The sequence below is a fragment of the Hyperoodon ampullatus genome, assembly GCF_949752795.1.
Source record: "Hyperoodon ampullatus genome assembly, chromosome: 9".
In the NCBI taxonomy this organism is placed as follows: Eukaryota; Metazoa; Chordata; class Mammalia; order Artiodactyla; family Ziphiidae; genus Hyperoodon; species Hyperoodon ampullatus.
The window spans coordinates 57,785,508-57,799,645 of record NC_136922.1 but is presented as its reverse complement, the minus strand read 5'-3'; the positions used below and the strand labels follow the sequence as shown (position 1 = coordinate 57,799,645).

The window sequence follows — 14,138 nt, the reverse complement described above, 5'->3', positions numbered from 1 at the left end:
CTTTGTTCCCCTCTGTGGGTGATTTTTGACTTGCCACTTGTTCTCTTTTCCACGAGCAGCGCTTCATGGTTAGAGACCCGTCCAGAACTAGGAGGACTCTATAGTTATGTCTCTGGACAGCTGCAGAATTGATGTATTTAAGGGTTTATTTTTCTAAATCTGAAGAAGAAAAACCTACAAAATACACACATATTGAAATGCACTCTTGACCCATATTCTCCTCTCCTTACCACCCACTTCATATAAAGCGCATTCTCAAAGCATAAATCACAAATGATTAGGTCAGGGTGAAGAAAGACCTCAGATATACAAATAAATTATAAGAATTCTTAACTACCATGGGAACTCATTGACTTTGGGATTGTAGAAAAAAGATACATATAAATATTTGCACAATAAAAACCATGTAAACTAATTTCCTGAATGTTTGAGATTCCTTACCAGTCAGAAATTGCTCTTATTTGATTGGAATAGAGAGGAAGTGATGGAGAGAGATACTAAAGAACTAGTCTAAAGTGGCTTTAGCTAGCAGGCTAACAGACAGTGTCTACTGCGGGGCTGAATCAGTTCAGACTCAAAATCTAGTGCCTTTCTATGCCTGGGTTACAATGTAATGAGAAGAGAAGCGCAACCAAATCCCGTACTAGCAAACACAGGTTCGATTGTGCACATTCTCTATTCCAGTAGATTTTAGAGAGATTACCCTCAACAAAGATTAAATGATTAACTGTGAATTACCCCTTTCCATGGGTATTAAAATTAATCAAAGACTTAACAGAATCTTCTCCAGTCAGCTGGCATCCACTGCCGCCTCTGATGCTAGGATTCAAAGAAAACAGATGTTAGAATGATAGCATTTTGAAGCCAGAGGGATTCTCAGACCTCATTTTACAAAGAAATAAATGAGAGAGAGGTTGGAAAGGTCAGACTCAGAAGATTCCTTTTCCAAGTATCCATGAGATGGGACCTTAATGGTGTGCCGAGGCTCTGGGGAGGGACCAGAGCCCAACTTTGAGAGCAGTCATTGAGGAGCAGCTGAGGCATCGCAGGAAACAGCATTGGATTTGAAGTCAGAGGACCTGGGTTTAAAACACTACCCTCATCACTGATTAACTGTGTAACACTGGGCAGGCTCTTGACTGGAAAGAACCCGTTTCCTAATTTATAAAATAAGGGTAATGAAGGCACAAGGTGACCGTGAGAGCTAAGTGGAAATACCACTCATGACAAAAAGTTAAAATTTAATCTCTGCTTACTCCATACCAGCATATGATCCTGGCACTTTCCATGTGTTATCTTTTTGGGTTTGCAAAGTCAGTGGTACTAGCCCTATTTTGCAGATGAGGTAATTGGGGCCCAGAGGGTTTTAAAACACACTCAAGGTCATACAGCCAGTAGATGATATTGCACAGTTAGGTTCTAGATCTGTGGGACTCCAGAAGCTCTCCCTCACTCCCTGACACTCATGCGGCACATGGCAGAGGCTTCAGAAATGTTTCATGAATAAATAACCTGTTGTAAGGAAATATATCAAAGAAAAATAAGGCATCAATTTAATTTCCCTGGAAAGCTCTGTAAACTTCTGAAAAGCTATGTGCACCAAATAAATCACTCCCAAAGGCCTTTTTAAGCCAGAAAGAAAGAAGCGAAATCACTGATATTTCAATGTTGAGACTAATGCATTCAGAAAACATCCCTTGGACCCCATCTAAAGGCACTTTGTTAAGCATTGATTCATTAACCTGACACAATCATTTTAAAAGGTCAAATTAGCATTTTATGGGACATATGTATACTTTATGGTATGATAGGCTTTATTTTATAATTCATATGGACAGTATATTTATCCTTGTATTATGGGATTTTAAATTATTACAGAAGAGTTTATAGTTTTTATATATTGTATTTTGCTTTGATGTTTATATTTAGCCAGACTTATAAAATGCCAAATTCTTGATAAAGGCTGTGATCTTTACATTTTTTACTACATAATTTCTGTGGGAATGAATATGATCTACTTTATAATAATCTACTTTAAAACATGCCTACATTATGGGGCAGGGGAACATTCCATAGCTCCTCTCCCCTCCACTGGGGGGTGGATAGGGCAGGTTGAGTGAAGAAGTGAGGGGTTGGTATTGTGTTGCCCTAGTTTAGTTTTATATGATCCTGAGGTTTAAAAGTTAACTCCACTGTTTTTGTTGAGAGCTAGTGGGAAAAGAAGGGAAAACAGGGGTGTAGCGGTTTGTGATATAAAGTATCCTCAGGGGGTTGGATTGAAAAAGAAGACAATGAAGGAAAGCAGAGAGTTGCATTTTAGGAGTGAGGTTTCTAAGTCAGTGTTTGAGCTGAAAAGCCCATAGGCACGGGGAGGGGGCTCACATTCTCAAGAGGCCTCTGAGAATTAAGACCATCAAGGGACGGTAAATGTGCACCTCCCACCTCATATTGGATCTGGGATTTATGTTCATCAAGACCTGAAAGATGCCTGCCCTGTTGGCATCTTTGTCCCTACTTTTCTCCGATCCAGGCTGGTACCATTGCACTCCCATCAGTTGAACGTGTGTGTGGCGTGACTCACGATGATCCTGTCCCTGCCGTTCTCCACCTGGAGGAGGGCCACAGAAGTGGTTCTTAAACTGTTCCGTGTTCACTGCAGTCCAGGGTCCAGAGCAAGGCGAGTGGTTGTGGATTGGTCATCCCCACTTCCTGCCACACCTGTTCACCTCAAACTGGGCTCTGAGTATATTGAGTTCTTGATAAAATATGTTTGAAAACAGGGTGTGGCTGCTTAAGGATTTTTTTTGTGTGAAACTTTTTTGAAAACCATCTGTAAACCAAAAATGCTGGGTTTCACCTCTACTTCTTCCCTATCAGTGTGTTTGGGAAACGTTACTGTTACTTAGTCTTTCTAGTTTCAGTCTCTTCATGTGTAATATGATGGCTTTGGCCCAAATGTCCTAAATGTAAGATACCTTTGCTAAGAACCAGCTAAGTCAGAGAAATTTCTGTAAACGCCACTAGCAGCATTACTCTGGTTTTACTACCGAATTATGATAACAGCACATATACTGCTCTCATGCCTTGCATGTTACTGAGGTAATGAGGAAATTAACTGAGGAGTCATTTTCTCTTTAGCTTCTTCATTAGTGAATAAAACAGAAGTAATGACCTCAGTGATAAAAGGCAGGGAAATGAGCTACTGTCTCTGTTACACAGGACTCTCTTTTCTAGAATGTAATTGCATATTTACTCAAGATATTTTTATGAACAAAGAATGAATAAAAATTTTTTCTTAGCAGTTGACTAACATTTCTTCCATAATTGTTTAGCTCTTTTTTTTTTTAATAAAAACATTCTTTTTTAAAAAAAACTATCTTGGATTCGTCTTCTCGTCAGTGATTTAAAAAGTGGCTGGACTATGTGATGCAGAGTTTTCAAAAGAGTAAAATCTGCTGAGCCAAAGAGCATTTGTGTGTTGCTTAGGAATATTTACGTAACATTTAAAAGGTTCTACTACTTGACATCTTAATTAAAACATTTGTGGGTACTTTCAGAATAGCACTGATTTTGACCTTGGTAGCTAATGTCAGATTAGATGATTTATAAGTGGGCAGCGCTTGCATCTCTGCTTTTGTTTTCATGTCTTTCAAAACACGTCTCTACCCTCATCACTCATCACTTGGCTGCTTTTTCCCCAGGCTTCTGGAGGCTTCCATTCACAGCTTTTCCTGACAAATTTGAGCAAGACAGAGCTGACTATGTCAGGAGCACCCTCTTGAGGACAGACTTATTGAAGGGAAACTAAACAAGTTTCCATTCAGTTAAGACGCTGCAATTTTATTACATCTCAGTGCAAGGGAGAAAGAATGGATTTCATGAGACACAAAAGTTAATTTTTTGTTTTTTCGCCTTTGTTTCCATCAGGTCAGCCACCATCCACCTATTTCTGCATGTCACGCTGAGTCTGGAAATTTTGTTTTCTGGCAAGGTAATGTGCTCATATATTTGACTTCTGTCATTTTGTGTAATGGTATAATTTATTATATTCAGGAACTACTGTAAATGCTTGTTAAGATCAAAAGTGGGCCCTGGACTTGGGCCTTATTGGAAGAAACTGTACCACTTGATGTTCTTGCCTCTCACCTCTGAACAATAACTGCCATTTGTCGACTTCATAATTCAAGATTCTGGAGGATAATTTAGTTGTTCTCTTCCTTAAAAATCCTCAGTCTTTGTCTGGGCCACCACTATTGTTTATTGCTATAATTTTTCCTTTATCGCATTCCATGGTGCATTCCATGGCCATTTGAAATGCCTCATGTATTTCAAGACATTAAATATTTACAGTTATTTATCAGATTCTAGACAGCAGAGGGTTCTTTTTATTGTTTCTTTTTATTTTTTGTGGTACGCGGGCCTCTCACTGTTGTGGCCTCTCCCATTGCGGAGCACAGGCTCCAGACGCGCAGGCTCAGCGGCCATGGCTCACGGGCCCAGCCACTCCGCGGCATGTGGGATCTTCCTGGACCGGGGCACGAACCCATGTCCCCTGCATCGGCAGGCGGACTCTCAACCACTGCGCCACCAGGGAAGCCCCACACTGCCTTTTCTTAATGCATCTATAAAATTTAAAAGATAAGAAAGAGTATTTTGTGAAAACATTTCCTTCCCCCATTCCAGTTCGTAGCCATCCAATTTCTCTCTCTGGACGCAATATTACCAGTTTAGGTTACAAGTACCATGGTTTCCTTTCTGAGTCTTTGCTACTAAAGTTTAAAATTGAAGCTTGACTGGAGACTTCTCTTTCACCGAAACCCTCTGGAAATAATTCCCATAAGATCTCTAACCTCCTAATTGCTGTGTCATTGACCTTGTCAGCACTTTATTATTATTTTTTTAAGTTAGGCATTAGGTAATGGGAGGGGTCTTCTTCAAGTACGTCCTGTGTGCTCCTTACATCAGTCAGAGTTTTCTCCTCCACTCCCTTTGCTTCTTCTTCATTAGCTTCTTCCTGGGCAATCCCATGTCTCCGTAAGCCCACGACTGCCAAATCTTGCTTTTTTTAATCCACTTTGACATTTTTCTGCCTTTTGATTAGGTTGTTTAGATCACTTACATTTATTGTGATTATCAACATAGTTGGATTTAAATCCAGCCTCTTGTTATTTGTTTTCTGTTTGTTGCATCTGTTCTTTGTTCCTCTTTTCTTCTTTTTTTACGTTCTTTTGGATTAATTATTTTCTATGATTCCATTGTATATCCTTTGTTGCCTTATTAGCTGTACTTCTTTGTTCCATTTTTTAGTTGTTACTGTAAGATTCATATTGTATATCTTTAACATATCACAGTCTCTTTTCAAGTGATATTATGCTATTTAACATATAGCAAAGGAAGCTTACAAAAGTGTACTTCTATTTCCCCTTCCCCAACCTTTGCTATTGTGGACAAACATTTTACTTACATATGTTATAAACCCTGTCATACATTGTTACTAATTTGCTTTAAACAACCAATTATCTTTTGGGGGGTAATAGCTTATTGAGATATAATTCATATGCTATACAACTCACCTAATTAAAAGGTACAAGTCAGTGGTTTTTCATATATTCACAGAGCTGTACAATCATCACTACAATCAATTTTAGAACATTTTCATCACTCCAAAAAGAAACCTCTTTTCCCACCTTTTAATGGCTCCCCACCCCCACCCCCCCGCCTTCCAATTTCTGTCAAGCTCTTCCATCCTTAGGCAACCACTGATATTCTTTCTGTCCCTATGGGTTTGCCTAGTCTGGACATGTCATATAAATAGAATCATGTAATATGTGCCCAGGAGCTTCCTGGTCCCAGCCCACCTCTCTCCTGGACCACAGCCATGACCCCCTACTGTCCTCCCTGCATTCACCTTTGCTCCCCTATGGTCTGTGTATTGTCACCCAGCAGCCAGAGGGATCGTCTGCCTCTGCCCTTCTTTTTCTATTCCCTGTCTCCCTGATGGCACTACCATTCATGCAAGTTGGAAGAATCTGAGGTCATCCACAAATTCTCCCCGTCTTTCACAATCTGCATCTAATTTGTCACCCAGTTTTATCTCTGCTTCTTTAATGGTTCCAGGATCATTCCCTTCTACTCCATCCCTACCACCCCTGTCCTGGTTCACTTCATCCTCATTTATCCCTTGAGCATACAGGTCACCTGCTTCTCATCTCTCCTGTTCCTGTTCCATTCTCCATACTGCTGCCAATTATGTTGGCAAAGTCTGTATCTCATCACATCAATTCTCTGTCTAAACAAAACCTTATTTCCCCCAGTGCACCCAAATCAGACTTCTTAGCCAAGCTTGTAGAGCCCGCTGTTTTTTGCACTCAAGCTGTTTTTCTACTCTTCTCTCTAAACAGTCTGAGACCCAGAGGACAGAACCACACCCTGTTCTCTCATGTCTTCTCATGTCTTCTGCCTTAAACTGCTTTTTCTCTACCTAGTGAACTGTTTATTCTTCAAGCCCAGTTTAAGTGGCTCCTTTAGACAAGCCTCTTCTGATGCCTTCCCCAAACATGTTGGGCTTTCCTTCTCTGGTTCCATTTCACCTTACAACATACCCAGTTATGGCCCGTGCCTCTCTGGGGGGCCTTACTTGTTTTCACTTCTGTATGCCTTTCCCACTGTGAGTTCTTCCAAGGGAGGGACTTTATAATTTTAGTTTCTCTGATTCTGTTCCAGATACTCAGTTGCTACTTATATTGAATAATAATGAATTTTATTATGAAGAGATTGTCCTATATTGTGGTTGATCATTTATCCAGTCTAAGAACGCTTTGATCTACCTAGCTCTCCTGCTAAATATGTAATATTTGGTATTATTTCATTTCAGACATGAGATGGAAGAACAAATTCTGGGGCAAATCCATGGAAATTGTTCCCATTGGCACAACCCATGTGACTCTGCCAGCGTAAGTTCTTCTATGGTTAGGAACTTTATAGAATTTAGGGCCAAGGTTTAGGAACAGGATGCCCATTGTCCCCCGTGGTGCTGAGTGTGTTTTTTTCTGTTAATGTGTTTGACAGTAGCTTCAAATGTTCTTCATTTTGACAGTCTCACATTTTTGTTCTCTCTAATGGAAATGCTTCCTGGACAGCAAAGTTCCCGAGTAGGGGCTTTAAAAAATACATTTCTACTTTCTAACACAATTAAGAATGATAATATTTCTTTAGCACTGTTGTCCTGCCTCACTGTCAAAAAATTTTTTTAAGAAAGCTATGGCCTTGATCTTCAGGGATTATTGATACTTATTCATAAAGCAAAATGGTAATCATTATGGCCTCTGGAACTGGGCTACTGGGACTCATGTGCTCACACCACTACTTACTAGTTGCAAATCCTTGGGCAGGTTACTTAACCTTTCTGATCACCAGTTCTCTCATCTATGAAACAGGGATAATGAACCATCTACTTCATAAGACTGTTGCGAAGGTTAAGCAGTTACGGAAAGCACTTAAAATAGTAATTGGCACATATTACGTGTCATTTAAGTGTTTGGTCTTGTTACCATTATCCTCATAATTATTATTTAACTCCATAAGTCATATCTGAATACCTTCTCATTGTAAAAGGTTTAAGATATATGTATCTTAAGATTAATGTGTAAAACATATATGTGTGTGTGTATGTATACAGACACACCTCAGAGATATTGCGGGTTTGGTTCTAGACCACTGCAATAAAGCAAATATTACAATATAGTGAGCCACATGAAATTTTTGGTTTCCCATTGCTTATGAAAGTTATGTTTTATATACTTCATAGACATGAAGGGAGCAAATGCTGTTGGAAAAATGCTGCCAATAGACTTGCTCTACACAGGGTTGCCACAGACCTTCAACTTGTAAAGAACACAATAAAGCGAGATCTGCCTGTATACATATGTCCCTAAATATACACACCTACACGTGTATATACATAAGTATATATGTGCATGTGTGTGCCTGTATGTACACATTCATGTGTGTGCACATATATGTATGTGTGTAGAGAGCACACTGTGGAAAACCCCTCTACCCTCCCCTTGCCACTCTCCTTTCATAGTTTGGTGACTTTCGACACATCTCCTCTGGCAAAGGACAGAGTGGGTAGTTCCAGGAGACCCCCAGCTTCTAGTGGAGCCTCTGGCAGCCTCCAGGGTCTGATCTTCACCCACCTCCCAGCCTCCTGAGAGGGTGAAAGCTCTTAGACTGCCCAGCACGGCTCAATCGGTGTTGGTTCCATTAATGAAGGAATGAGTAATTCATTACAGGACTTGTTTTTTAAATAGCAGTGCTTGTTTGCATTTGCTGCTGGCTGCTCTGGTAGTTGTTACTTTCACTTCTTCTTCCTTTAGTTTTGGAGATCATTTTGAGTGGAACAAAGTGACCTCTTGCATCCATAACATCTTAAGTGGGCAGAGGTGGATCGAGCACTATGGAGAGATTGTTATCAAGAACCTGAATGATGATTCCTGCCACTGCAAAGTGAACTTTATAAAGGTAACCTGGGTGGCCTGTGAGCTGTGGCGCTGGACAGGCCTCAGCAGAGCTGGGCCTCAGGGCACAGGGTGTCTTGGGAAGTTTGTCACCTTCACTTTTGTTCCAGTAGACAAGCAATGCCAGGTGCTCCCTGGTCCCAGCCCCACCTCTCTCACCTGGACCAGGGCCATGGCCCCTCCTGGCCTCCTTCCTTCCACCTTTACTCCCCTATGGTCTGTCTTCAGTGTGGCAGCCAGAGGGACCCTGTTGAAACATGTCATCATGTTACAGTACGGATGAGCCTTGAACACATTATGCTAAGTGAAATAAGCCAGACACAAAAGGACAGATATGATTCCATTTATATAAGGTACCTGGAGCAGCCAAATCCATAAAGACAAAGTAGAATGGTGGTTGCCAAGGGCTGGGGACTGGAGGGAATGGGGAGTCATTACTTAATGGGTACAGAGTTTCAGTTTGGGAAGATGAAAAGTTCTGGAGATAATAAGGCAGTGGTTACACAACATTGTGAATGTACTTAAAGCCACTCCATTATACACTTAGAAATGGTTAAAACAATAAATATTATGTTATATATGTTTAACCACAATTTTTAAAAATGCAAGTCATGCCATTTTTGACCAAAATTCTCTGACAATTTCCATCTTTCTCAGAGCAGAAGCCTGCATCCTTCCAATGGCCCACGAGACCCTACAGAGTCTGCACTCCTCACCCCCACCACCCCTCACTCACACACACACACACACACACACACACACACACACACACACACACACCACCCTCATTCCTCTCCAACCTCAACTCCTGCCACCCCTCGTTCCCTTTCTTGCTCACCATCCTCGAGCTTCCCTGTCCTTCTGTTTCTCTCTCCATTTCCTTCTGCTCGGGCCCCTCTCCCCAGATCCTTCCATCCACCTTGTTAGTCACCCTCTATCGTACTCCATTTTCTTCAAAGTGTTCATTACCATCTGCAGGTAGCTTGCTCGCTGTTGCTTTACTTGCTTCTTTTCTGTTCCCCACACCCTCCTTGCCATTCCTGACTCCAGAAAAGCAGAAGCCTGGTCTGTCTTGCCCACTGCTGTGGCCAATGCCTGGCAGTGGTGCCCGGCACACAGCAGAGGCTCATGGACATTCACAGATTCTCCTGGGGCAGAGAGCCTGGAATAGTCTGCTTACCTTTCCAGCTTTCCAAATTCCTTGACTTGAGCCTTCTCCCCAACTTCTCTTCCTCCTGAAATTCCCTCATGTCCTTAAAATTCTCATGTTACAAAATGGCCTTCAAGTGCTACCCTCCTCAAGGAATATTTGCATTTAATTAAGATCAAAATCATAAGCCAAAAGATTAGGTTCTAACTGTGGAATTTCACACGGTACCTCTCTGCACCACTTGTAGCAGGTGGGGGACATTATGGAGAGGTGGATGGGGATATTTATTATATCCTATAAGTCAAACTGGGTTGTAGATAGACATAAAGCTGGTAGTGATTTGGCGTAAAATACAAATGACCCTGCCGTGAAAGCTTCATCTAAGCTCTTTACAAAAAGAAGCAAAGGCAACCTGGAGCAGGGACATATATAACTGGGAGATAGATAGATAGGTAAATAGACAGATAGATAGATAGGTAGATAGATAATCCAGGTGAGAGCTGCCTTGTTCTCAGAACTTTCCCCAAGGAAGTGTGCTCCACTCCCATTTCCACCAACCACTTGGTGCTCGTCCACTGAGGACCAGGGAACAAATTTTCATAGCGATGAGAGATGAACAGAATTAGAACACTGGACGTGCCTCTGGTGTTGAAAGAGAATCTGAAAGCAGAGGCAGCCGTTGCCTGTGGAACATGACTGCCTCCCTCTGTGGCTTCCCATCATTGGACTTGTTGGCAAATATCTCTAAAGAGGAAGTGTGACTCCTGCTTTAGGATAAACTGAAGAGCCTGGGCAGTGTTTGTCTCCCTGTCCCCCATCTTTACCTGACTAGAGAACTCACTGTTACCTTCCTGATTCAGCTCTGGGGTACTGCTGTACTCTGCCCTTCCTCCCATTTTTACCACAGACTTGGTTGGCATGGGGAAGCCAGTCTACCAGATATGGCCTGGAAATGTCACTCAACTTTATTGGTTTCCAAATGTGGATTCTGTTTTGGCTGAAAATAGTAGTAGGATTTTTTGATTTATGGAGTAATGCCTTCTGGTCTTTTGCAGAGATTTTTAGGGCAGCCAGGTAATCGGGAGAATTTAAAAAATCAACACTAGGGAGTTAGCGCTCCCTCTGCTGGCTGCAATGTGGTACTGTATATGTAAAACGCACAAGGCTGAGCCAAAATGAGTTGGTCTCAGACCAGGACCAATTCATAGTGGGAATACGAGTTGTATAAGGTTCCTGTAAGTTAGGTGAACAGATCTGGTCTGGGGTGGGGGGGAAACTAATAGCAGGAACTGAAAATTGATGGGTTTACAAACTTGGTTAAAAAAATTCGTTGGTGGGCTTCCCTGGTGTCTCAGTGGTTGAGGGTCCGCCTGCCGAGGCAGGGGACACGGGTTCATGCCGTGGAGCCGCTGGGCCCGTGAGCCATGGCCGCTGAGCCTGCGCATCTGGAGCCTGTGCTCCGCAATGGGAGAGGCCACACCAGTGAGAGGCCCGCGTACCGCAAAAAAAAAAAAAAAAAAAAAAATCGTTGGTTTACAAAGAATTGTCTAGTTCCTTCAGAGAAAAAATTACATGAGTTACATTTCTTCTAAACTGCAGTAGTCAGAGCCACAGTGACAGCCAGGAAATAGCTGTTCCGGAGGGGGTGCTAAGGGCCAGCCCCTGCTTGGTGGATGTGTGAGAACTGAGCCTTTCCTTTCTACTATGCATGTAGTGAAAGTCGAAAAAAATTGTGTCTTACACAAATGTTGGTGGTTGAGTTACAAACTGTAAATAAAGTGCTAGCTTTTTACTTTTCATTAAATAATTAAAAGTATGATAAAAAAAACAGAACCAGCAAACCATATGTAGCATAGAATCATTCTTATGGTACTTTTTCTCTCCTCTTTTGTTTCCTCTTAATATCTGTAATAAATTGACCCCAAAACACTAAACAGATGACTCTCATTTGACTCCTAGGCAAAATACTGGAGCACTAATGCCCATGAGATTGAAGGTACAGTATTTGACAAGAGTGGAAAAGCAGTGCATCGGCTATTTGGGAAATGGCATGAGAGCATCTACTGCGGTGGTTCCTCCTCATCCACTTGTATCTGGAGAGCAAGTTAGTATCTGGTTAATCAGCCCCAAGCAAAAGGAGGCGGGACGTGGCCAGAGGAACCGCACATGGGTGGGCGTCAGTGTCCATTCGGTGTATCTAGCCTCTACCTGCTTTGAACTATGTTGGAGCTACTGGCCCATCTTTCATTCACCTAGTTATATCTCAGACTCATCCTCAAGCTTAACAATGCCTCTGTTGGGTTGATAGGTCCTGGGTTCTTAATCCCAGAACAAAGCCATTGCTAATCTGTGGTCACTCTGCCTTCCAGTCAACACACATCATTCCTTCGCCTATACTGGGCACTATGAAGGAGTATCAATGAGGTACAAGAAGTCATTCTAGAGTAAAGATACAGGGAAAATTCTTACTGGAAAAGTAGAATGACCTACAAGAGTTAGGGGTCCCCTAGACTCTCCCAATACCATAAGCCACTCCAGTCTCTCCTGTAATTCTAGAAGGATACTAAGTGCTTGAAGCAGCTGAGGGGAAAAGGGGGAAGGAAGTCAAACCTTCATAATGGCTTAAAGCATTAGGATATGTGCTATGCACTTAACAACAAATGGCAGGGGGTGGCCCCAGGGTGGTTACACAGGCAGGTTACCTGTGTCAAGAACACAGGTCATTGAGGGCCCATCTGCCATTTCCAATATGGTGGTGGTGTTTCTTCCCATGGATTCAAAATGATTGCCTCGATTCAATATCTTATCCCCCTGTGACAGCTCACTAAGCAGGGGAGAAGGGAGGACAGAAGAGCTTTCTTCAGTTGTAACTGTCTTTTCTCAGGAATGAAATATTTCCTAGGATCCTGCAGTAAATGTGTCTTCATATCTCATCAACCTGAAGTGGGTCCAAACCCATCCCTTAACCGATCCTGGGCAACTGGGTCGGCAGGAGAGATTCAGATGAGTTTAGATTCATCCCCTAGGGAGTGTACAGTGACACCCAAACAGATGAGTTTGCTATTAGCAAGTAAGAAAGGGAGATGACTGTAGAGTGGGCAAGCAAAAATGTCTCTTTCAATGGGTAGCAGCCACATCTTCCACCGTCGCAGAGGTTGCCACGAAGCTAGAATGACTTGGCACCATGGCTGCCTTCCTAGCTTCAGAGGTTCAGAGGCACGCATGGCATTTTATGAATGAGACCCTTGCTCTCCTTTGCTTAAAGAAGGTATCACAGATGAGAGCTACCATTGGCTCTGGGTGTTAAAGTAGTACCTTGACAACAGTGTGTAAGCTGTTATTCTTGTTGCTGTTGTTGTTATTCATTGACTTTATGTCTCTGCCTTGGCTATGAGCATCCCTGGCCTGTCTGCAAGAAAAACCACTGTCTCCACTCTGGTGATTGGGAGACTGGGCTGGATTTTTGAAGGCATAGTAAGAAGTTTGCTATTATTTTTATGCTTAGGATCCCCAGAGAATTAGAATTAGACAAAGTGGACTTCTGAAACTTCAGAAAATGGGTCTTCAGAAAAGTCGTGGAAAGCATTTGTATATTTGGACAGCTAGAGCTAAGGCTACGAGTGGATTGGCTTAGTCTACATTTGATTTATCCAATACGTAAATTTGGGTATTTTTAGCTTGACTTTTAGCTGGATTCATCCCCTGGGGAGTGTACAGTGATGCTAAGTGCTTGAAGCAGCTCGGGGGAAAAGGGGGAAGGAAGTCAAACCTTCATAATGGCTTAAAGCATTAGGATATGTGCTATGCACTTAACAATTAAATTAAAGTTAACAATTAATAAAGTCAGGGCAATATGCCTGCATTAATCTGCTTGGGCTGCTGTAACAAACACCACAGACTGGGTGGCTTAAACAGCGGAAATTCATTTGCTCACAGTTCTGGAGGCTGGGTGCTGGCAAATTCGCATTCTGGTGGGAGTCTTCTTCGTGCCTTGGCTGCCAGATCAGGGCCGACCCTTCTGACCCCGTTTAACCTTCGTTACTCCAGAGGCCTCATCTCCAAAGACAGCACTCTGGGGGTGGGGCGTTAACATATGAATTTTGAGAGAACATAAACATCCAGTCCATAACATTCCGCCCCTGGCCTCCCAAAATCATGTCCTTCTTACGTGCAAAATGTGTGTATTCCACCCCAGCAGCCCCAGAAGTCTTGACTCATTCCTGCATCAACTCTAAAGTCCAAAGTCTCATCCAAATATCATCTAAATCAGGTACGGGTGAGATTTGAGGTATGATTCATCCTCTCCAGCTGTGAGCCTGTGAAACCAAAATGTGCTTCCAAAACACAGTGGTGGGATGGGCATAGGATAGACGTTCCCATTCCAAAGGGAGAAAGAGGAAAGAAGAAAGGGATGACAGGTCCTAAGTGAGTCCAAGACCTAGCACGGCAAATGCTGTTGATCTAAAAAC

General features: G+C 42.3%; 1 protein-coding gene across 4 annotated transcripts in view; it reads left to right on the top strand.

Moving 5' to 3' along the window:
- The window catches only part of OSBPL3 (oxysterol binding protein like 3), a gene marked incomplete at its 5' end in the record, with an annotated part of 89,270 nt that overhangs the window by 69,334 nt on the left and 5,798 nt on the right, over positions 1-14,138 (top strand). For all 4 annotated transcript variants that reach the window (XM_079711927.1, XM_079711925.1, XM_079711926.1 and 1 more), the window contains 4 exons: positions 3,928-3,991; positions 6,875-6,953; positions 8,379-8,523; positions 11,629-11,773. In XM_079711927.1, the coding sequence (XP_079568053.1) occupies positions 3,928-3,991; positions 6,875-6,953; positions 8,379-8,523; positions 11,629-11,773 (433 nt within the window). The remainder of the gene's footprint in view (positions 1-3,927; positions 3,992-6,874; positions 6,954-8,378; positions 8,524-11,628; positions 11,774-14,138) is intronic.